Source organism: Castor canadensis, chromosome 19 (assembly GCF_047511655.1).
Source record: "Castor canadensis chromosome 19, mCasCan1.hap1v2, whole genome shotgun sequence".
NCBI classification, from domain to species: domain Eukaryota; kingdom Metazoa; phylum Chordata; class Mammalia; order Rodentia; family Castoridae; genus Castor; species Castor canadensis.
In genome coordinates, this window is record NC_133404.1 from 8,496,833 (window position 1) to 8,518,412 (window position 21,580).

Here is a 21,580-nt window from a genome sequence, read left to right on the forward strand (position 1 = left end):
CTTTTATCTTTAAAATCTGCCTGTCACATGTCTTCTCCAGATCCCTGAAATTTGACTGAACCCTAAGGGTGTGATGTCTCTGAGAGTGCTAGGAATCTCTTGAAAAGGCCTAGAGTCTGGCATCTTGAAGAGGGAGGGGACCACCAAGGCCCCAGGTGACCACAGATGAAGAACTAGGAGAGTGGGAGAGAAGTCATGGGAAGTAAATTTCAAAACATAGTTGTGACATCTTTCCCAAGTACCAGCATCCCAGCCTCATGAGGTATAGTAGCAGATTGGCTGTTCCATTACGAAGACTTGGAGACAGAATTAATGCATCTGGGGTGTATGTGTGTGTGGTGATTTCAGCAATGGTTTTTGCCCTACAGACCCTGTAACTGACATGGGGCAATTTAGCCTGAATAGCCAGTATGCTCTCCTCGGCTCCCCAGATGCACCCAAAGGTAAATCTAAGGCCAACTGACTTAAGGCTCTTTTCTGGTAGGCAACACCTGATCTCATAAATGCAAAGCCACCATCCCACATTCTCAGCACACATCATATAGGGATATCAGGTGGCCAGAGGTCAGAACCCATATTTGCATCCTTGTGAAGACCTCATAAAGTCCATGCCTGAGACTTCCAATGGAGAAATTCTTGATGCTTGAATGCAGAAGGGAAAAAACTCATCCTCCATGCCTAGTGTCCAAGCAAGGAGCCCATGAAGGACCGAACTATCTGCAGATCTGTCATCCCTGAAAGTGGAGCCATTTCCATAGCTTGCAGCTGGTGGCATTAGAGTGCCCGGGCCTCTTGGTGTGCATGGTAATATTATTCCTTTAAAGTATCCCCAAAATAAGTAAGTAAATAAATAAAGTATCCAAAACGGAAGAATCTTAGTTTGTGTGTGTGTGTGTGTGGGATGTGGGTGTGGTACTGGGGCTTGAACTCAGGGCCTACACCTTGAGCCACTCCACCAGCCCTTTTATTGTGATGGGTGTTTTCAAGATAGGGTCTCTCAAACAGCATGGCTTTGAACCATGCTGTCTTTGATCTCTGTCTCCTAAGTAGCTAGGATTACAGGTGTGAGCCACCAGCGCCCAGCTAGAATCTTAGTTCTTTGTAGTGCTTGTCCACTTAAAAAGAAAATAATTTAGGGGGCTGGAGGCATGACTCAAGTAGTAGAATACCTGCCTAGCAAGCACTAGACCCCAAGTTCAAACCCCAGTACCATCAACAACAAAAAATAATAATAATTATTATTATTTGAAAAGTAGTGAATAGTGGTTCATAGGTATTTCCAAACTTTGTTTTTTATGTTCTTTAAAAAATGAGTCACTTGCTCTCATTTCTCCCTTGTGTGCAGAAGAATGTGTTTTGTGGGAAGAAGTGGTCTCTACTGGGCTTTCTGCCGTCTTCCTGAGTCCCATCCCCTGAAGTAGAGCCAGCCCTAAGGACTAAGAGCAGGTTGTCACTTCTCCCTCTCGAAAATGCTAGGGCTGTCTGAGAGCTCCAAGCACTCTGAATCAGAAGTAAGAGGTTATTAAATAGAACCCCCAAGCAATGGTCACTTCTAAAATCATTCTGTTAAAGAATTGCCAGGCTGGACACCGATGGTCATGCCTGTAATTCTAACTACTTGGGAGACTGAGATCAGGAGGATCATGGTTTGAGGCTAGCCTGGGCAAATAGTTCCCAAGACCCCATCTCCAATATAGCCAGAGAGAAATGGACTAGAGGCATGGCTCAAGCAGTAGAGTACCTGCTATGCAAGTGGGAAGCCCTGGATTCAAATTCCAGTCCCACTAAAAAAATAAAATTTAAATTAAATTAAAAATATTGCCAGGGTGGAGTGTAGCTGAGTAATAGAGTGGTTCCTTTGCATTATCAAGGCCCTGGGTTTGGTCCCCAACACACACACACACACACACAAAAGGCCAGGTGCCAGTGACTCATGCCTGTAATCCTAGCTACTCAGGAGGCAGAAATCAGGAGCCAGCCTGGGGAAATTGTTCATGAGACCCTATCTCAAAAAAACCCAACACAAAAAAGTAACAGAGCTGGTAGAGTGACTCAAGGCCCTGAGTTACACCAGTGACCTCACAAACACCACATGGGAGATGGCAGGTCTGGGCAGCATGGTCACAAGCCTCTGCTCTGACCTGTGACCTCAAATGAGTCACTTGGCTTCTCTGAGCCTCAGTTTCCTCATCTGTAAAATGAGGGGGGGTGAGAAACCTTTGTGTATTTTCCAGACCCCTGATTAATCTTTACCCCTCTGCAATCTTTTCTGATTGCTCTCCTCTCCACATGCTAGTTGCTGTGGGTCATTTCTTACCACACAGCTGACCTTCTGTAAAGCATCACTGTTCATTGCATGCAGTTCTTTTTTTTTTTTTTTTTTGCAGGCTGGGGCTTGAACTCAGGGCCTACACCTTGAACCACTCCACCAGCCCTGTTTGTGTGATGGGTGTTTTCAAGATAGGGTATCATGAACTATTTGCCTGGACTGGCTTTGAATGGCAATCCTCCTGATCTCTACCTCCTGAGTAGCTAGGAGTGAGACTTGCACCAGGATGAACTTGGTTCTTGTGGATTGCTTCCTTCCTTGAGGACAGGGTGAACTGTTACAGCCTCTTGTCATAAAAACACCAGTCTTGTCTGTGGATCCCAGGAGGAAGATCAAACATACAGGCTGGGAGTCCTGGATAGAACCAGTGCTCCTGAGGCACTTCCCTGCAGTACAGAAAGACAGCCAGAAGGATGTGTTCAGCTCAGTCCCAACTCCAGCACTGAAGGGTAGTGGAGAGGACCCAAGGCCCTGGGGACACTGGGAAGACTGTCCAGACAGGTAAGCTGGGAGAGCGAATAGTCAGCGAGAATAGAGAAGAGGAACACAAAGGAAACGCATGCCCAGAAGTGCAGAATAAATGGGAGCTCTGAAGGAAAAACCAAGTCCAAATCTTGCAGAGCAGGGAGAACGATGGGCTGGCATTTATTGCACACATAACAATGAGGCAGGCACAGCACTTTCCATAAGTTTGAGCCTTACAAAGAGTTTTCAGACACATGGCATTATCTATGCTGCACAGAAGAAACAGGCTCAGAGCAGTTAGGAAATCACCAGTGCTCACACAGTGTGGAAGGCAGCAGGTATTCCAAACCACCGCTCTGAATTGCTATAGGCTCATCCACCAGGTGCTCTAAGAGGCCAAATGAGAACCTATTTATATCCTGGGTGACCGAGGAGCTGGGTGCTCTGAATGAGTGAGTGGAGGCTTGGGGTGGCCTTGGATGCTGTGGAAAGGGGAGGAGGGTGAGAAGCAGTGGCCTGTATCAGGTACAAGCATATCTGATACTGTCATTCATTGCAGTCCCTTCAGTGTCCTGTGGGGGAGGTGGCCTGTGAGAGGCAGACCCTCAGACTCCTGAAGCCCCTCCAAGTGGGTGAAGGTGTAAAGCCATCATGACGCCTTGCCTATGAGCAGGGCGGGGGTGTTGCTGAAAGAGCTCTTCAGCTGGCAGAGGTGACCCGCTGCCCCTGGTGGCCACTGGGCCCCAGAGGACTTGGCCTGGCAAGCTCTCTGGGCTGAATTCTTCCCTCCAGAGGGCAGCACACCTCCTTGAGCGTGTGCCCTGGGTCACACAGCCTGGCTGGCTTGGGGGTTCCTGGCCACCTTTGTCTTTTTCCCTTAGGATGGAATGGTAGTGGAGTCTCCCTTGTATTCCATCTCACTCCCAGCTCCTCCATGGAAACTTCCAGGTGTTGGAACTCCAGGAGCCCAGTCTGCTCTCCATGGCACCCTTGTTTTTCTACTTTGCACCCCACTCCAGTGTGTCCCCCAGGCCCTTGGTCTTCTCTCTTTCAAGGCTCTCAGCTCTCTACGATCCTGGCCAACCAAGCCCTCCCCTCCCCCATGCCCTGCCTGTACAGCATAGTAATGAATATTGTGAACTGTTCAAGTCCTTGTCTGATTCTTGCTTACACTGTGTATACAGTAAGCGCTCAATGAATGTTTGATGAATGAGCAACCACTGCTCTTTATACTGTCACTCTCCAGTTTGCCTGGGTACCATGTGGTCTTTGGTCTCTAGCCCCATTTCTTAGCCTGAGCTGGGTCTTTCAAAGTCTGCCCTGGGATCCAGAAGACTGCTGCTGAAATCCAAGCTCCTATGGAGCATGCCAGCTGGCTGAGCACTTTGGTTTTCATGTTCACTTGTGTTCCCATTTCATGGAACAGCAAACTGAGGCTCCAAGTAAAGAAGTGGCAAACAGCTCATCAGGCAACAGTCAGCACATGATCTCAGGTCCCCAACAATGCAAGATGTCACAGCAGAGTTAATCAAGATGGAAATGATACAAGTGAATGTGGAGATGGCTCAGGGTTTGCTACTTTTGTCTTTTTAAAATGTGTCTATTCCCTTTTATTCCTTTGCTTTTTTGTTTGCCTGTTTAAGGAGACAGTTCCTCCGAGTGTTGCCCAGGCTGCCCTGAACTCCTGGACTCTCCTTCCTGAATAACTGGGACTACAGGTGCACACTTCTATACCTGGCTAAATTTTTAGTTTTGTCTTCAAAATTCATCCAATTTGTAGTTGGCTCTATAACAGTATGGATGTGGATCCATGTTTATTGTATCCCAAAAATGATGACACTCCCCCATCCGCAAGTGACTCTTGGAAATGGCTCCAGATCTGCCCTGCACAGCACTGTAGGGAACTCAGTGTGAAAAGCGTGAACTTGCAAGACAAGGTCCGGAGTCCTTAGCCTCCATCATGGCCTCTGGTACACAGCTTCTGCTCCAGCCTTCTCTGGCCTGTTCCTCGATGCCCCTCCATGCCTGTACCCTCAGCAAGTCCATGCGTGCTGTGGCATCTGTCTGACGTGCCATCCCCCTGCCCAGCAAGATGGGCATTTCTTGTGCCCCGATGGCCCTGTGCTTATTCTGTACTATGTTGCTCAGTTGCCCTGGCAGTCCTCAAACTCAGCATCCTGAACCCCTTTACCTCAAAGCATGCCTTGCTACCTCTTTTGGGGGGAATGGGTGGGACTGGGGTTTGAACTCAGGGCTTCGGTGCTTACAAAGCAGGTGGTCTACCACCTGAGCCACACCTCTGGTTGTTTTGGAGATGGGGTCTCATGAACTATTTGCTGGGACTGGCCTCGAACTGAGATTGCTACTGCTTTTTAAGCACTGAGCTAAATAGTGACCTGGGCCTGACTGGGAAAAACGTTTCAGGCCCCCAGACATGGCAGACTTGTGTGGACAAATCATGCCATCCATCCTTCATTTGTCTGGATTTCCTTCCACTTCCTGAGGCCCCTGAGGGGACCCGCCACAGGGTGCTGCGTGGTTCTGTCCCTGGCGGGTCTGACTCCCCTTCCTGGGCTGAGCAGAAGCTTCTTGAAGCAGGTACAGTGCTTCTCTGTTCTATTTGTGTCTCCTCCATGATGGCCTCCGGCCTGCAGTGCCCTGGGTGTCAGAAGATTCCTGGCTGAAATGGAAATGCATGGCCCTGACTCTTGACCTGTCCACGTTCAGTTCTCTGCTCTTCACTCCCTGATTGAAATGTCAAGTAAACAGGGATCTGTCAACCAATTCTTAATTCCCCTGGGGGGAGTGGGCTGAATTTAAATGTCCTTCTGTTGTGCTTAAGTTGAATAATCATCTCCTAAGAGATACACTTGAGAATGGAAAAAATAGTGGGAGCTGTGTTTGTGTGTATGTGGGTGTGTTTGTGTCTGTGGATGTTTGTGTGTATCTGTGTGCTTGTGGGTGTATGTTTTTGTCTGTGTGTATTGGTGTATGTTTGTGTCGGTGCATTTGTTTATGTGTTTGTGTGTGTATATCTGTGCTTGTGTGTCTGTGTGTCTATGTGTGTTTGGTACGTGTGTGTTTGTATTTGTGTGTATATTTGTGAGTTTGTGTATGAAAGACTGTGTGTGTTTTTGTGTTTGTGTGTGTATGCATGTGCTTGTGTGTGTTCATGTGTGTATCTCTGTGTATGTTGTGCATTTGTGTGTATATATGTATGTTCATGTGTGTGTCTGTGTGTGTCTCTCTGTGTATATGTGTGTTTGTGTCTGTGTATTTCTTGCTGTGTTCATGTGTTTCTGTTTGTATGTCTCTGTGTGTGTTCATGTGCCTGTGTGTGTTTGTGTGTATGTGTATCTCTGTTGTGTATCTGTATGTGTTTGTGTATCTGTGTGTGCATTGTGTGTGTGTCTCATGTGTGTCTGTGTGCATTTATGTATGTGTGTTTGTATGTGTATCTGTGTTGTGTTTGAGTGTGTTTCTGTGTGTGTGTGTTCATTTGTATCTATGTGTCTGTGTGTAGGTGTATTTGTGCATGTTGTGTGTGTTTGTGTGTCTCTCTGTGTGTGCATGTCTGTGTGTTTGTGTGCCTCTCTGTGTGTGCATGTCTGTGTGTTTGTGTGCCTGTGTGTGAGCCTGTCTGTGTGTCTCTCTGTGTGTTTGTGTGTGCGTGTGTGTTATGTGTTTCTATGTGTTTGTGTGTACGTTTGTGCATGTGTGTTGGGGAAGTCACTCCTGCAGGGATCCAGTTGTCCCACGGGATTTCTCAGTGATGTCCCAGGGCAGGCAGCAGCCTGAGCAGGGGAGGAAAATGCCATTGATCAGATCAGCAAGACACAGATGCATACACTGTGGAATGTGTGAGCCAGAGGTCCTTTGGAGTTCCTAGGCAATGACGCTGTGTTGGAGATGGGAAATTGAGGTCTGGAGAGGGAAGCCCTAAGTCTTGCAGGGAGCAATGTTACAGCTTGCTCTTCTCAGGGCCCTAGGAGGAAGGCAGTCCCACACCCCAGGATGTAGAGTGACCAGCTATCTAGTTTGCCTGGCACCCAAACCACTGAGTGCTAAACCTGAGACAGTCCCTGACCGGCCCTAATGGTTTTCACCCAACCCCTGTGGGTTATAGTTCTCCTCCCTGGCTGTAATGCCTCCGGACAGGTTTTCGAAAGAGTGGAAAGAAAGGGAGGAGTCTCTGAGGCCCACATTTCTCTCTCATAAGACCCACCAGGACCAAGGGCTTGGCCTGGCCTGAAAGGAAGATGGGTGCCAGCCCCTGCCCTGCTGTAGGCAGCTCCCCCTGGCTGCAGCTCGGCCAGACCTTTACTACTTTGCTCTATGTGCACCAAACACAATTTTAAACACTCTCTTGGGACTGTTTAACTTGGTCACTATAAACATTTCTTTTGATAAATACCAGGATCCATGTAACATAGTCTTTGGAGACTCTGTTTAGCAACGCACTGGCATGTCTTTTGGTTTTGCAGTTTCGAGAGGTCCAGCCGGCTCTGTTCTAACTCTCCACGTGACCTTGAGTGACTCCTGCATATCTCTGGTCTTGGTTTCCTCATGTGCGAATGGAAGATTCTAGGAACAGCCTTGTTGAGTTGCTGTGGGAAGGGAAGGAGAAATGACTGAAGACTGCCTGGCACTGTGCCTGACACACAGTGAGCACTTGATAAAAGGAACTGTCATACCTGGCCCCTGCTGGCTGTGGGTCCGTCCTGTCCCTTCTTCCGAGGACTGGGGGAGTCAGCCAGGGAGTAGTGAAGAGGCTGGGATTCACCTTGATGGGAACTAAGATTTTGCCCCTGCAGATCCAGAGTTCAGTTCTGCTGCTAAAATATTTGTGTGTTTCCATACAGAGCTTTTCTCTTGAGCCTTTTTTTGGTGAGGGGCAGTACTGTGGTTTGAACTCAGGGCCTCACACTTGCTCGGCAGGTACTCTACCACTTGAGCCACTCCACCAGCCCTGTTTTATGTTGGGTATTTTCCAAATAGGATCTCATGAATTATTTGCCGGGGCTGGCTTTGAACTGCGATCCTCCTGATCTCTGCCTCCCATGTAGCTGGGACTATAGACATGAGCCACTGACACCCAGCTCATAGCCTGCTGTTTGAAATGATCAGAACAGATCTGGACTTCAGAAAGATGCTCAATTCTTCTGTATTCAGAGCTGCAAGAATCCTGCAGTGGGGGAGGCTGGCCATGAGCAAGTGGAGATGGAATGGATGGAGGGACCTGGGCTGGTGGAAAGGCCACTGGCCTGGGTGTCAAGTCTGCCCCTCATTTGCTGTGTGACATAAGAAAGGCCTTTTCCTCTCTGGGCCTCTGACTCCCCATCTGTGAGATACATAGGTGGTCTCCCAAGCTGTATTTTGGTCTTAATTCTTTGAGGCTGGGTTCCTATACTTTGCACTATGCTAGGGACAGTAGGCATTTATAAATGTGGCAGCTGACAGAATGGCTCAAGCAGTAAGAGTGCTTGTCTAGCAAGCATGAGGCCCTGAGTTCAAACTCCATGCCACCAGTAAATTAATAAATAAATAAATAAATAATAACTAAGGGGACCCTGTTTGGGACCCCTCTCTGCCTCACATGGGAGCTTTGTTCTTTTTCTTAATAAACTTCTTGCCTATACTAAAAATAATAAATAAATAAATAAGTAAATAAATGTGGCATTTAACAAATGCTTGTTTAGTGAATTGATATATGGAGAGGTTACTGACAGTGATGGTGATTTTAGCCTTCTCTTCCAACTTAACTGCCTCCTGAAAGAAGCCAAGATTGCTTTTATCAAAACAATCTGGTTTGATCCCAGCACCAAAAAAGAAAAGACAAAAAAAAAAAAAAAAAATCTGGCCTGCTGACCAAGGCTGCCCAGCCTGATATTGAGGTTCCTGCAGGAGTGACTGGGGCAGACAGCCATGAGCCCAGGATGCTTGTGGTCCTGGTGGCAAGGATGGTTTGGACAGGAGAGCCATGCAGAGGCTCTGGTATTCCTGGTGCAGGTAGGATGAGCTCTCATGTAAACTCACTGCTTTGAACTCCTTGCCTTGGGTCCAAATAAAAAGGTTGAACTCTCAACTTGCAGAAGAGCAAAAGACAGATGTTGGGATGTTGGTGTCTGTTTCTGTCATCATCCTGGCTCTCTGGTGGCAGCCACACCAGTCTTTTTTTCCCATCTTCTTTCAATGATCCATTCTCCTCATGTTGACAGCAATGGTGTAGTCTCTGGTTGAAGATTTCCAAGTTCTTTGTGTCCCAAAGAATCCATGGGAGGACACGTGGGTGTAAATGGAATTTATTACAAGTTAGGGAAGGGAATTACAAAAGGGGGCATGGTGGGACCAGGTGAAAGCTGGAAGCAGAGAGAGAGTCTTTGCTTTTCGGGTGCTTTTAAAGCTTATGCTAACTTATGGGAAGGGAAGAACCTGGTGATTCTCAACCAATAATTGATAAGTGGGGAGGGGCATAGGAGGTCCTGGGTCAGGTGAGGGTGGATTGAGTTGTTGCTGAGCTAGGGTGTGCATAACCTACACACATTTGCAATTGAAAAGAAGAAGGCTCAGAGAAAGAGGAATGTTCAACCTGGAATTCAGTTTTATATGTTGTAAGAGTCCCAAACTTTCCCTTATTCTTGCCTGTCTGACTCACATTGGAAGCTTGCAGGCTTGAGTTGGTTCTATCTCTCCTGAACACTCTGCCCCCATCCTTTGCCCCAGCTGACCATCTCCAAGTCTTCAAACAGGTCTTCCCTGATTGCTAATCTAAACTAGGTGTCTCTGCCACATTCTGCCTTTGAGTTCTTTGTGCTTTTCCAAAATGTATGTATATACTGCAGTCTCCTCCACCATTTTCAAGGGCTTTTGGGATGACATCAAGTCTTTCTCATCACTGCATCCCTGATACCTCATCATTTCATTTCTTACACTGCTTTTCTTTTCTTCCTGGTATTAATGGGGCAAGTACAGTTTGTTCAAGAGGTGAGAAAATGTCATAAAAGTCCCATCTAATACACGCCCCCTTCAGGAGACATCTGGTTTGGAATTGAAGGACAGACTGCAGGAGGTCAAGGAGACACTTCTTCCCAGGCAACGCCTGTCTGCATCTGAAAGACATCTCCACCCTCAGGCAATACACAAAAAAACGCCATAAAACCCAATCCCCATCCTGACCCATGGGACCACCGGTTTCCGGGTCCCCCTGCATTCCCCACCATGCAGTCTTTCTTTTCTCTTCTCTACAGATAAAATCTTTCCAACCTCTGCTGCTGGAGTCTCCCTATGCATTCATTCTCAGAGCGGGCTCAAGAACCCTGAGCACCTGAAATTCCTGCATGTGTCATCTGTGCATCATATTTGGTGACCACGAAGGGACAAGTCTTCACCTGAGGTTGGTATAGGTTGTGCCAAACTGAGAAATGCTGCCTAGGAATGTGACTGTGGCCATCTGGCACTCCAATAGAGTCTGCTCTCCAGGAGAGCCCCCTACCATGGCCTAGCTATGGTGGACCTCTCAAGCCAAACTTCTCTCTCTCTCTCTCTCTCTCTCTTTCTCTCTTTCATTAAGGAGGGTTTCTCCCTCCCAAGCCCATTACAACTGTAAGGCAGGCAACCCAAGAGAACTCAGGGGCTGGCTGGGGGCTTGTACTGGACTGCCAATGCTACATGGGTGAAGCTGAACTTCAGTGCGCTGAGGCTTTTTTTCCCCATTCCTTAAACTCTGTCTCTCTTTGAAGATCTGACCCACTTAAGAGGAGGTCTGAAAACAGCTGGTGGAAAGGAAAGTTTCTCGTCAAGCTATAAGTTCTGGATGGGGCACTCCCCAGGGTCACCCAAAGGCTGGAGATGCAACTAGGCAACTTTCTGACCTACCCTGAGGCTCCAAAGGCAGCTGTCCTGGACCCCTCCAGCCATGTCCGAGGCAAACAATCAGATCTCTTACGCTTCCTTCATAGTTCTTGTGGCCTGAGAGTGGAGGTCACCCCTCGATTCCAGTGTTCCAGTATTGCCCTCAGGCAGGATCGACCTGGACAGCAGGAATGACCAATAATCCCTCGTGAGCTGAGCCTGAAAACTCTCTTTTCTCCCAACCCTCAGTTTCTCCTTCCTCTTTCCCAAGTAGTTCAGGATGAGTAGCTTCCCTGCTTTGTTCTAAACAGCAGTGGGCTTCCTTCTTCAGCAAGTCTAGGAGAGATCCCTACATCCCCCTCCCCTGTGACAGATATCAGAAAGTGCTACACTCTAACTTAGGCTTAACTGTCTTTGTCAAGCATCAGGTCATCTGGTTAAACAGGTTCCGCAGCCTGCCCTCAGGAAAAGGAAAAAAAAAACAGTTAAAAGGCAGAGACCTCATAGTCTTCTCTGTTTTTGCCCCTACCACAGCAAAAGTCTTCAGACACTCATTCTCTTTTCATAGAAAATATATGCCTCACAGGATATATAGGGGTACAAAAGCCTACTTCATCAGGAGTCCCCACCCATGCCTCTGCAGGGGTCCACCCTCTGGTCATGCAAGCCCTCTTGGTTACTTTGATAGAGTTATTTTTAATTATAAGCCTTCAGCTGGTAGAAGAGAGCCAGGTACCTGGGACGCAGGGCAAACAGGCAAGCCAAAATAAATAGATTGGAAATGGGTCAGGGGCTTTTGAGGGTGGGGGGCCTGCAACCAGAAAACCTAAACATCTTCCATGACCTTAGCCACAGGTGGCAGCAGCAGGACAGCACTGGGAGAGCGGGACACCCTCTCCCACATAGAGTTTCTCCTCACCTGGGGACGCCTAGGTAAAAGGAGAAACCTCTGTTAAGGTGACCAATTTTCCCTTGTTTCCCTTTTTAGACGGGAATGAAGCCTCAAGGATCCAGGAAGGATCCCCCTTGCCTGCTTATTAAAACACTGGAAAGATCTTGATTCAGAAAGTCTTCAGCAAAAGTGACTCAAGTTTTACTGCACCTGGACTTGGCTACAGTATCCTCTGAGAGATGAGGAAAGATGGCCCGAAGGAGGGAGCATTAATTATAATACCATTCGTCAATTAGATATGTTCTGTAAAAAGGAGGGAAAGTGGAATGATATATTCAACTTTTCTTTTTCCTAAGAAACCACACAGAATGGCTGAACAAATGCAGGCTAGATAACTAGACCATGATAATCCTTTGCAAAACTAAAAAACCCAAACTCCCTTGAGGAACCAAAGAACCCATCTGATGCTCCATCAGCTCCCCTTCTTCCCCCTTATCCAGCTACCTCACACTAGATGTCATCCCACAGGACACTAACCCCTCCAGTTAATTCCTGGAGGGGATAGGACTCACATTCCTTTTAGAGTGAGTGAACTTAAAGAAATAAAAAAGCATTTAGGAAATTACACAGAAAACCCAGATCACTGCATCCAGGCATTCAGAGAAGTCAGCCAAAACTTTGAAATGAGTTGGAAAGATGTAATGCTATTGCTATCTCAGACCCTCACTTCTCTGGAGAAACAGCAGGTACGAGATCAGGCAGTCACAGCTGCAGACAATTATCACTTAGATAGAAGCCGCCCTACAGGCCTGTCTCAGTCTGGGCCCTCACAGGAGGAGGAGGGGGAGGGAGAAGAAAGACAAAGATATTGGATACCTAAAAGGGAACCTCAATTCCCAATTCTAATAGGAGATCAGGCAGTACTTAGGTGTGACCCTAAGTGAAACCCTAAAAATGACAAGGATGAATGGAGTTCTAACCATTTCATCCACTGCATTCTTGAGGGTCTAAGGAGAATCAAGGTAAAACCTCTTAATTACTCCCAAGTCGTGGCTGTACAGCAAGGACCCTTAGAAACCACAGTAGCTTTCATACAGAGACTTAAGGATGCTTTACAAAAGCATACCAACATTGTACCAGAGTTACAGGAAGAGGAAATAGTCCTAAAAGATAAATTTCTAACACAGCCCCAGATAGCCATAAAAATCTTCAAAAACTGGTGGCTGAAGGGAGCAGAGATCTAGACCAATTGGTCCATGTAGCCATGTCTGTATACTATAATAGGGACTTAGAAAAAGAAAAGTAGGACCTGGAGAAGGAAAAGAAAAAGAATAAATGGCAGGAGGCTCAGATCACAGTGCTCAGAGAGGCTTCCCTGGGGCAGAGTCCAAACCCGAGGACATGCTTTTGATGTGGACAGGCAGGCCATTTTAGGAGGGAGTGCCCCCGGAGAAAGCTACCTCCGGGACCCTGCCCCATTTGTCGGGGAAAACATTGGAAGGCACACTGTCCTCAGTTCCCAGGGGAACCAAGGCCAGAGCCCACCACCCAATGACGGGTTCTGGGACCTCCCATACAGGCTCCTGTAACCACCGTAAAAGTGGAGGAGCCCCAGGTTTTACTCATGATTGAAAAGAACAAGGTCAGCCTCCTTAACAATACTGGAGCCAGCATCTCAGCTATTCCTTTCTCCCCTGGACCCAGGTTCTCCAAGGAAATTACTGTTTGGGGCATATCAGGCCAGCCCCTAGAACGTTATTTCACTCAGCCTTTAGCCTGCTCCTGGGGAGATTTCCATTTCTGTCACTCCTTTTTAATTGTCCCAGACACCCCTACTTCTCTGCTAGGGCAAGACCTTCTATCTAAACTGGGGGTACAGCTCCTTTTACCCCCAGGAGAGTACTTTTGCTTGCTCCTAATAGAGGAACAAGTAGATAGAGAACAAGGTGTGCATAGATGGACATACTGTGGAACGGGCACAAACAGCAGTCCCAGTCCTAATTCATCTCAAGGATCCCTCCTGGTTTCCCCATCAAAAACAATATCCTTTAAAGCCAGAAGTTAAGGAGGGGCTAATTCCCATAATCGAAGACTTAAAGACACAGGGTCTGCTAATAGAATGCTCCAGCCCATATAATACTCCTATTCCCGGTGTCAGGAAGGGACCTAACAAATGGAGGCTAGTCCAGGATCTCTGCCTGACCAATGAAGCAGTAGTGCCTCTCCACCCTGTAGTTCCAAATCCCTATATGCTTTTAGCCCAAATACCTCCAGGCACTGCTTACTACTCTGTCCTGGACTTAAAGGACAATGCATTCCCTTACATCCTAAAAGTAACCTATCTTTGCCTTTGAGGACCCCACAAGAAAGTCTGGACAGGTCATCTGGACTGTCCTCCCCTAGGGATTCAGAGACCCCCACCTCTTTGGGTTGGCTCTAACCCAAGACTTGGCAGAGTGGCGATATCCACAAGCTACTCTGCTACAATATGGAGATGACCTCCTGCTCTGTGGACCAACTGAGCCTGTCATTTCACGAGCCACTGAGTCCTTACTAAACTTCTTAGCAGACAGAGGTTATAAAATCTCTAAAGAAAAAACCCAATTGTGTCCAACTAGGGTTACATATTTAGGTCTTGTCCTGGAGAAAGAAATGAGGGCTCTAGGAGAAGACAGAATTGGTCCAATCCTGATGTTTCCTCTACCTAAAACTCTAAAGCAATTGAGGGCCTTTTTGGGTGTCACTGGATACTGTAGAATTTGGATCCTGGGATACGCAGACCTAGCCAGGCCCTTATATAAAATCCTTAAGGAAGCACAGAAGGATACCCAGCCCTTTATTGAGTGGGATGACAAGTCAGAAAATACATTCCACTTGTTAAAAAAGGCCCTTATGACAGCTCCAGCCTTGGGTCTCCCAGTACAAGACAAGTTTCAATTATATGTCTATGAAAAGGGAGGACTGGCCTTGGGTGTGGTGACTCAGCTCGGGGACATCACTCCCCACAGTAGGCTACTTAAGCAAAGAGTTAGATCAGGTAGCCAAGGGATGGCCAAGATGCCTTAGAGCAAGGACCGCAGTAAGCCTTCTAGTGCTTGAAGCTCAAAAACTTATCCTAAACCACCCCGTAAAGGTTTATACCCCACACGACCTAGGGGGAATTTTAAACTCTAAAGGAGAACTTTGGCTATCTGACAGCTGTCTACTTAAATACAAGGCCCAGCTTCTGGGAGGGACAGAAATAACTTTAAGGACCTGTCAGTGCCTAAATCCTGCATCCCTTCTGTCAGAGGCAGAGGGAAATCCTGAACATTCATGTGAGGAGGTACTTATGGAAAATTATTTTGCCCGACCTGTCTTAACTGATCGGATCTTAAAAAAAAAAGAGATCTGAAATTATACCCTGATGGCAGTTCCTTTGTCAAAAATGGTGCCAGACATGCAGAGTTTGCAATTGTAACAGAATTTGGCATACTCAAATCAGGTCCTCTTCCTCCTAATACAAGTGCTCAGTTGGCAGAATTAGTGGCCCTAATAGAAGCCCTAAGATTCAAAATAACAGAGAGTCAACATCTATACAGACTCTAAGCATGCCTTCCTGATCCTGCATGCTCATGCAGCCATTTGGAAAGAAAGGGAAATGCTAGCGATCAGGAACAACTTCCCATAGAGACAAAAGAGAGGTTACTCTAATAGTTTTAGGGAGAACAGCATTAGTTGCAGCCCTTGCTGGAATCAGCTATGGGGCGATTGCCAATCATATAACTGCAAAAAAACCTAACCAAAGTAGTAGAGGGGCACCTCAGACCAGGTAGGCCTTGCCATTAAGGCTATGCAAAGGTCTTTGTCGTCCCCTGCCTGTATGGTCATGGACCACCACCTGGCCCTAGATTTTCTTTTGGCTAAACAAGGAGGGGTATGTGCCATGGCCAATACTTCCTGTTACATATATATAAACACCTCAGGCATTGTAGAGGAACCTGCAGATTTCGTTCTCCAACAGGCTAAATGGCTCCAGGAGCAATCTCTTGAGACTCAGGTTTCTACACAGGTGTGGGACCAAACAAAGTCCTGGCTCCCCTCCAGGACTTGATTCCTACCCTTTCTGGGGCCTATAGTTGCCATTATTTTCTTGCTTGTGTTTGGGCCTTGCATTTTAAACTTACTTTTCAAATTTGTTTCTTCTTGCCTAGAATCCATCAAACTACAAATGCCTCTGATGGGGATGAAAATGATCTACTACAGCGGTCCCCTGGACAACCCCTCTGGTGATCAGCCCTGATGCTGAGGGCTCCTCCATCGCCCCCTGCCAGCAGGAAGCAGTTACTAAATAGACTTCAACGTCCCTATTCCTAACATCAGTTAGGGCGGTCACTGAGAGGGGGGACTTGAAGGACAGACCACAAGAGGTCAAGGAGACACTTCTCCTCCCTAGGGAAAGCCTAGTCTGCATCTGAAAGACGTCTCCACCCTCAGGCAATACACAAAGAAAAAAGCGATAAAACCCAATCCCCACCCTGACCCACGGGACCACGGGTTTCCCAGGTCCCCCTGCATTCCCCACCATGCAGTCTTTCTTTTCTCTTCTCTACAAATAAAATCTTTCCGACCTCTGCTGCTGGAGTCTTCCTGTGCTTTCATTCTCAGAGCGGGCTCAAGAACCCTGAGCACCTGAAATTCCTGCGCGTGTCATCCGTGCATCATATTGTCCCTGGAGCCCCTTTTTGTGGTTAACTCAATAGCCCATACCGCATGATAAAAGAGGGCTGGGGACCCTGTCCTCATATGACCTTTTGCGACGCCCCACCCCACTTAAAGCTTCATACATATGGGCTGCATTTCCTGCATGTGATTATAACAGTGCATTATGGGTAGGGAGGGACATGTGCGTCAAAAATGAGTTAGAGCATCCTCCTGTCAATCAAAGCTGTCAATCAAGAGGGACCGCCCCTTTCAAGCCTTCTCCCCGCCTCCAGCTTCAGTCTTTAATTCCAGCCCTGACAGAGCGCGGATCAGCTCCACTGTCAGTAAACCTAAGCTTTGCTACTTGTGTGCGATCTGCCAGCTTTCTTCTGCTGAGTATTAGCCAGGCTTGTATCTTTTCTTTTTTTTTTGTGACTATTAACATTATATGGCTTGATTTTTTTTTTTTAATTTAACCCAGTGATGGTCTTTTGTTGTTGCCGTTGTGCTGGGTGGGGGTACACTACGGCATTTCAAAAACTCTTACAATATATCAAATATATCATACTTGAATTCACCCCTCCATCATTCAGTTGAACACATTTCTATCTGACTTTATGCGTTATCATTGTCTTTGGTTTCCTCTCTCTCTATATATATATTTATTTGTGTTTGTTTTTTGAGGCAGGATCTCCTCATATACCCCAGGCTGGCCTAGAACGCATTATCCTCTTAATTCAGCCTACTGAGTGTTGGTATTACAGGCAGACCTCACCATACCCAGATCCTGATGTTTTAATTGTTGATTCCTTGTAAGTAGTCTGTCTTGCTACTCTCTTGCTACTTTTTTTTTGGTGGTCCTGGGGTTTGAACTCAGGGCCTCATGCTTGCTAGGCTTTTTTGCTTGATCACTCCACTCTGCCAACCCCTTTTTTGTGATAGGTATTATCTAGATAGGGTCTCACAAAGTACTGCCGGGGGCTGGCTTCAAACTTGGATCCTAAGTCACGAAGATTACAGACATGAGCCACCAGTGCCTGGCTAGTTTTTCTTTTAGTTTTTATAGAGTTTTTTTTTTTTTTTTTCCCAGTACTGGGGCTTGAACTCAGGGCCTACATCTTGACCTACTCCACCAGACCCTTTTTTGAGATACAGTCTTGAGAACTATTTTCCTGGGCTGGCTTTGAACCTCGATCCTCTTGATCTCAGCCTCCTTAGTAGCTAGGATTACAGGCATGAGCCACTGGCGCCCAAGTCATTTTTTCTTTTTCTAATTTGCCTGGCCATTTTGTTTTGCTTTTGTTTTTGCAGTGCTGGGGACTGAACCCACGTCCTCGCACGTGCTGGGCAAGTGCTCTACCACTGAGCAGTAGGCAGTGAGCTGCAGGTATGATCAGTGGGTCATATGGATTTTTTTGAGAAACTTTTGTTTTGTGGCAGTACTGGGGTTTGAACTCAGGGCCTCACTTGCTAGACAGGTGCTCTACCACTTGAGCCATGCCTGTAAGCCCATAGAATCGAAGTATAAAGCATGCCCGCGTAACTAGCACCAGATCAAGAAAGAGAACATGACCAAAGCAGCTGTCCTGAGAGTGACCCTGTCACTCGCACCCAGCTAGCACTTCCCTGAATGGAACGACCTGAGCTCGATCTGCGTTTGTATCAGAGCCAGTTCCTTGCTTTCCTCAACTCTGTTTTCTAAAATGTTAATGTGCTGATTCAGTTTTTTCTTGTTTGGTCACACTGGGAATAAACTCAGGACCTCACACTTGCTAGGCAAGTAGTCTATTACTCAAAGCACTAGTCCTTTTGCCATTTGGCTTGTTCTTCGACTGGTCTTGCAAAAGAAAAATATAAAAAGAACACACGAACTGTCAATGAGTGGGCTGGAGGCATGGTTCAAGTGATAGAGCACCTGCGTTGCAAGTGCGAAACCCTGAGTTCAAGCCCCAGACCTGCAAAAAGAAAAAAGAAAAAAAAAAAAAAAAGAATACACAAATAGGGTCTTGCACTTTTACTAAACCTGGTCTGAGATCATGATCCTCCTACCTTCACTTCCTGAGTAGCTGGGATTGCAGGTATATGCTATAACACCCAACTAAAATGTTAGTATGTTAGATAAGATTTTGGGGTGGCTACTTCAATAAGAGTCCTGAGGGCTTCAGATCCCTTTATTATGATAAAATATACATAACATAGTATTTGTCATTTAAACCATTTGTAAGTATATAATTCAGTGATACTACATGCACTGATGGTTTTGTGTAATCATTACTACTGTCTGTTATACAATTTTTTTGTTATTACCAACCAAACCTCTATTTTTTATTTTTGTTTTTGCATTACTGGAATGTGAACTCAGGACCTCATGCGTGCTAAGCAAGCACTCTACCAGTTGAGTGATGCCCCCAGGCCCCAACCAAAACTCTGTACCCTGAGATGATACCTCTCCCTGCCCCCCTTATCCTAGCCCCTGGTGACCTCTATTCCATTTTCTGTCTGTGCATTTGTTTCTTCTAGGTGCCTAATATAAATGGAATCATATAATCTTTATAATATTTGTACTGTGTTTGGCTTGTTTCACTTAGCATAATTTTAAGGTTCCCATGTTGTATCAAAATGACATCTCTTTTCAAGGCTGAATAATATTCCATTGTGTGTATACAGCATATTTTGTTTATCCATTCCTCTGTTGATGGACACTTGGGTTGTTTTCACTTGGTGAATCATGCTGCTAGGAACATTAGTTCGAGTCTTAGAGGTTTTTAAATGACCCCTGGGATGTATTTCCTCTTCTTTTTTTTTTTGGCAGCACTGAGTTTGAACTCAGGGCCTCACACTTGCTAGGCAGGCACTCTACCATGTGAGCCATATCTACCAGCCCTGTTTTGTGTTGGGTATTTTCAAGACAGGGTCTTGTGAACTATTTGCCCGAGCTGGCTGTGAACTGTAATCCTTCTGATCTCTGCCTCCTAAGGAGATAGAATTACAGGCGTGAGCCACTGGCTCCCAGCGTATTTCTGAGTAAAACTGAGTAACTGGGTGACTTTTAGCTGTAAGGCTTCATGAAATGAGTTAGCTTCCCAAATGTAAACATACACGCAAGCCACCTGCCTCCCAGAATGTCAGGACTTCTGCCATGGGGCCCAGGGCACTGTGTGTGGCAGCCCCTCCCTGCTCAGTGCAGCCCCTGAGAGGCAGAGCACAGTTGCTGTTTCCATGGAGCCGGGCAGCCAGGTTGGGACTCACCACACCACGTGCTGATCCCCTCATGACTGGGCATCTCTGGCCACAGACCACCCCAGAAGGAGATGTCTTCGGTGGAAAGATGGGGTGCATTTCAGGCCTAGGACAGTGGCCTCAGACCTCAGCTGATCTCCACCAGGCTTGGGGTGACAGAGGCCAAGGAGGCCTGTCCCCACCATTGAACCAAGCTTGGGAACTTCAGTTGCTGACTTATACCCACTCTGCTCCAGAGGCTGAAGACTGGTAGCCTGCAGGTTATGAGTGACCCATGGACGTTCAGCTGGCACTGTACTGTACTGTACTGAAACTGGAATTTTGGACCTAAGGCCTAAACTCCTAAGATTCCATATGCCAGGTCCGACCCTCCACCAAAAAATGCCAAATAGAGGCATGGTAAAAGAAGAGAAAGGAGTTTTATTACACAGCTCAGGACATGCCGTGGGAAGAGGCAGAGAAAGCACTCAGCCCATTTTCAGCCATCTTTGGAGGGCAGACATGAATTACAGGTTTAAGCAGACAAAGAACTGGGGACAGGGGACAAAGGTATGCATAGTTAAACAGTCCCAGTCCCAGGTGTGTTCTGGTTGACCATTATCTCAGGAGAGGTTCTGGAGTTGATACCTAGATTCATTGTCAACTGGCAGGTGGTCCATCCTGAGGAAGGTCTACTGTTGGGTGTAGTTTCTGTCCCTTGTCAGGAAGATGTTATCAGTTCTGTCCTTCCAAGGTGATTTGCAATCATCCAAGGTGGTTTCAAAGTGTCTGCAAAGAGAATGGCTCAGAGCAAGGACAGATACAAAATGGAGGACAGAGCCATGTTTTCCCCTTGCTATTAGTTAATTCAGGGATACAAGAAGGAGTTAGTGCTTTTCAGCAAAAGCAGTTTGAGCACCCTCCTGTCCTCTTTCTGCCATGTTTCCATGCCACCACAGTGGTGAGCACGGACGCCCTGGCTCACGCTCTCTGGAGCATTGACAGTGCTGCAGAGAGAGGCAAACGCCAGGTCCCTGTGAGGCTGGGCATAAAAGCTATAGTCTGGCTTCTAACTGTGACAATGAAGCATGGCTACATTGGCGAATTTGAAGTCATTGAGGGTCACAGAGCTGGGAAAACCATTGTGATCTCACAGGCAGGTTAAGCAAGTGAGGAGCCATCAGCCCCAGGTTTGACATGCAGCTCAGAGATCTGGAAAAATGGTGGAATAATCGGCTGCCGGCCCATCAGTGTGTCTTCATTGTAGTGACAACCACAGCTGGCACCACAGACCATGAAGATGCAAGACAAAAACACACAGGAGGGAAAATTCTGGGTTTCTTTTTCTAGGGATGTGAAACATTTGTACAAGTAAAATGCCTCAGTGAAAAAAAGAAAAACAATTAGATAGCAAGATTAAAGTCGCGATCTTTTACTTAACATCCAGATTTCTGGTTCCTTTCTAAATAAAGTCAGAGGTCCATCCTCTGCCCAGCAGGCTTCCCTTTAGGTCAGACGTTGGCCAGCCTCCCAGGCCTGTCTGGCCCTTCACTTGTCCATCCATCCTTCTAGCTCAATCAACAGCAGACCTGCACACCAGAGCCCCCACAACTCTACTCAGGTCAGAAAATGCTTCCTAATACTCACAATACAAAAGGTCACTTCAAGATCTTGTCACTTGGCCAGGTGCCTATGGCTCCCGCCTACTAGCTACTCAAGAGGCAAAGATCAGGAGGATCAAAGTTCAAAGCCAGCCTGGGCAAATAGTTTGCAAGACCCTATCTCGAAAAACCCATCACAGAAAACCCATCACAGGTGAAGTGGCTCAAGCCCTGAGTCAAACCTAAGTTTATAAAAAAAAAAAAAAAAGATCTTGTCACTTGCCTAGGACATAATGGCGGAACATAGGTAGAGCATGGATGTAGACTGTTGTGCTCAAGTGTCAGTTCTGCTGATCTTTAGCTGTGTAGCCTTGAGCAAGTAACTTAACCACTCTGTGCCTCCATGTCCTCATCCTTCTGATGATGACAACACTGCCTTCTTCCCAGGATTGCTCAAGAACTTTCTAGGAAATGGAAAGTGACAAGAGGGACAAAACTACATACATGTGTACCAAGTGTGGAATGAGCAATTGGAGGCTT

At 46.7% G+C, this 21,580-nt stretch overlaps 1 protein-coding gene across 1 annotated transcript; it reads left to right on the plus strand.

Moving 5' to 3' along the window:
* Positions 1–382: 382 nt before the first annotated feature.
* LOC109697209 (small ribosomal subunit protein uS8-like) lies at positions 383–20,789 on the plus strand. The gene is given in 3 exon segments (XM_074062094.1): positions 383–443; positions 20,399–20,584; positions 20,587–20,789. Coding segments are annotated over 3 exon segments (450 nt in total).
* Positions 20,790–21,580: the final 791 nt, after the last annotated feature.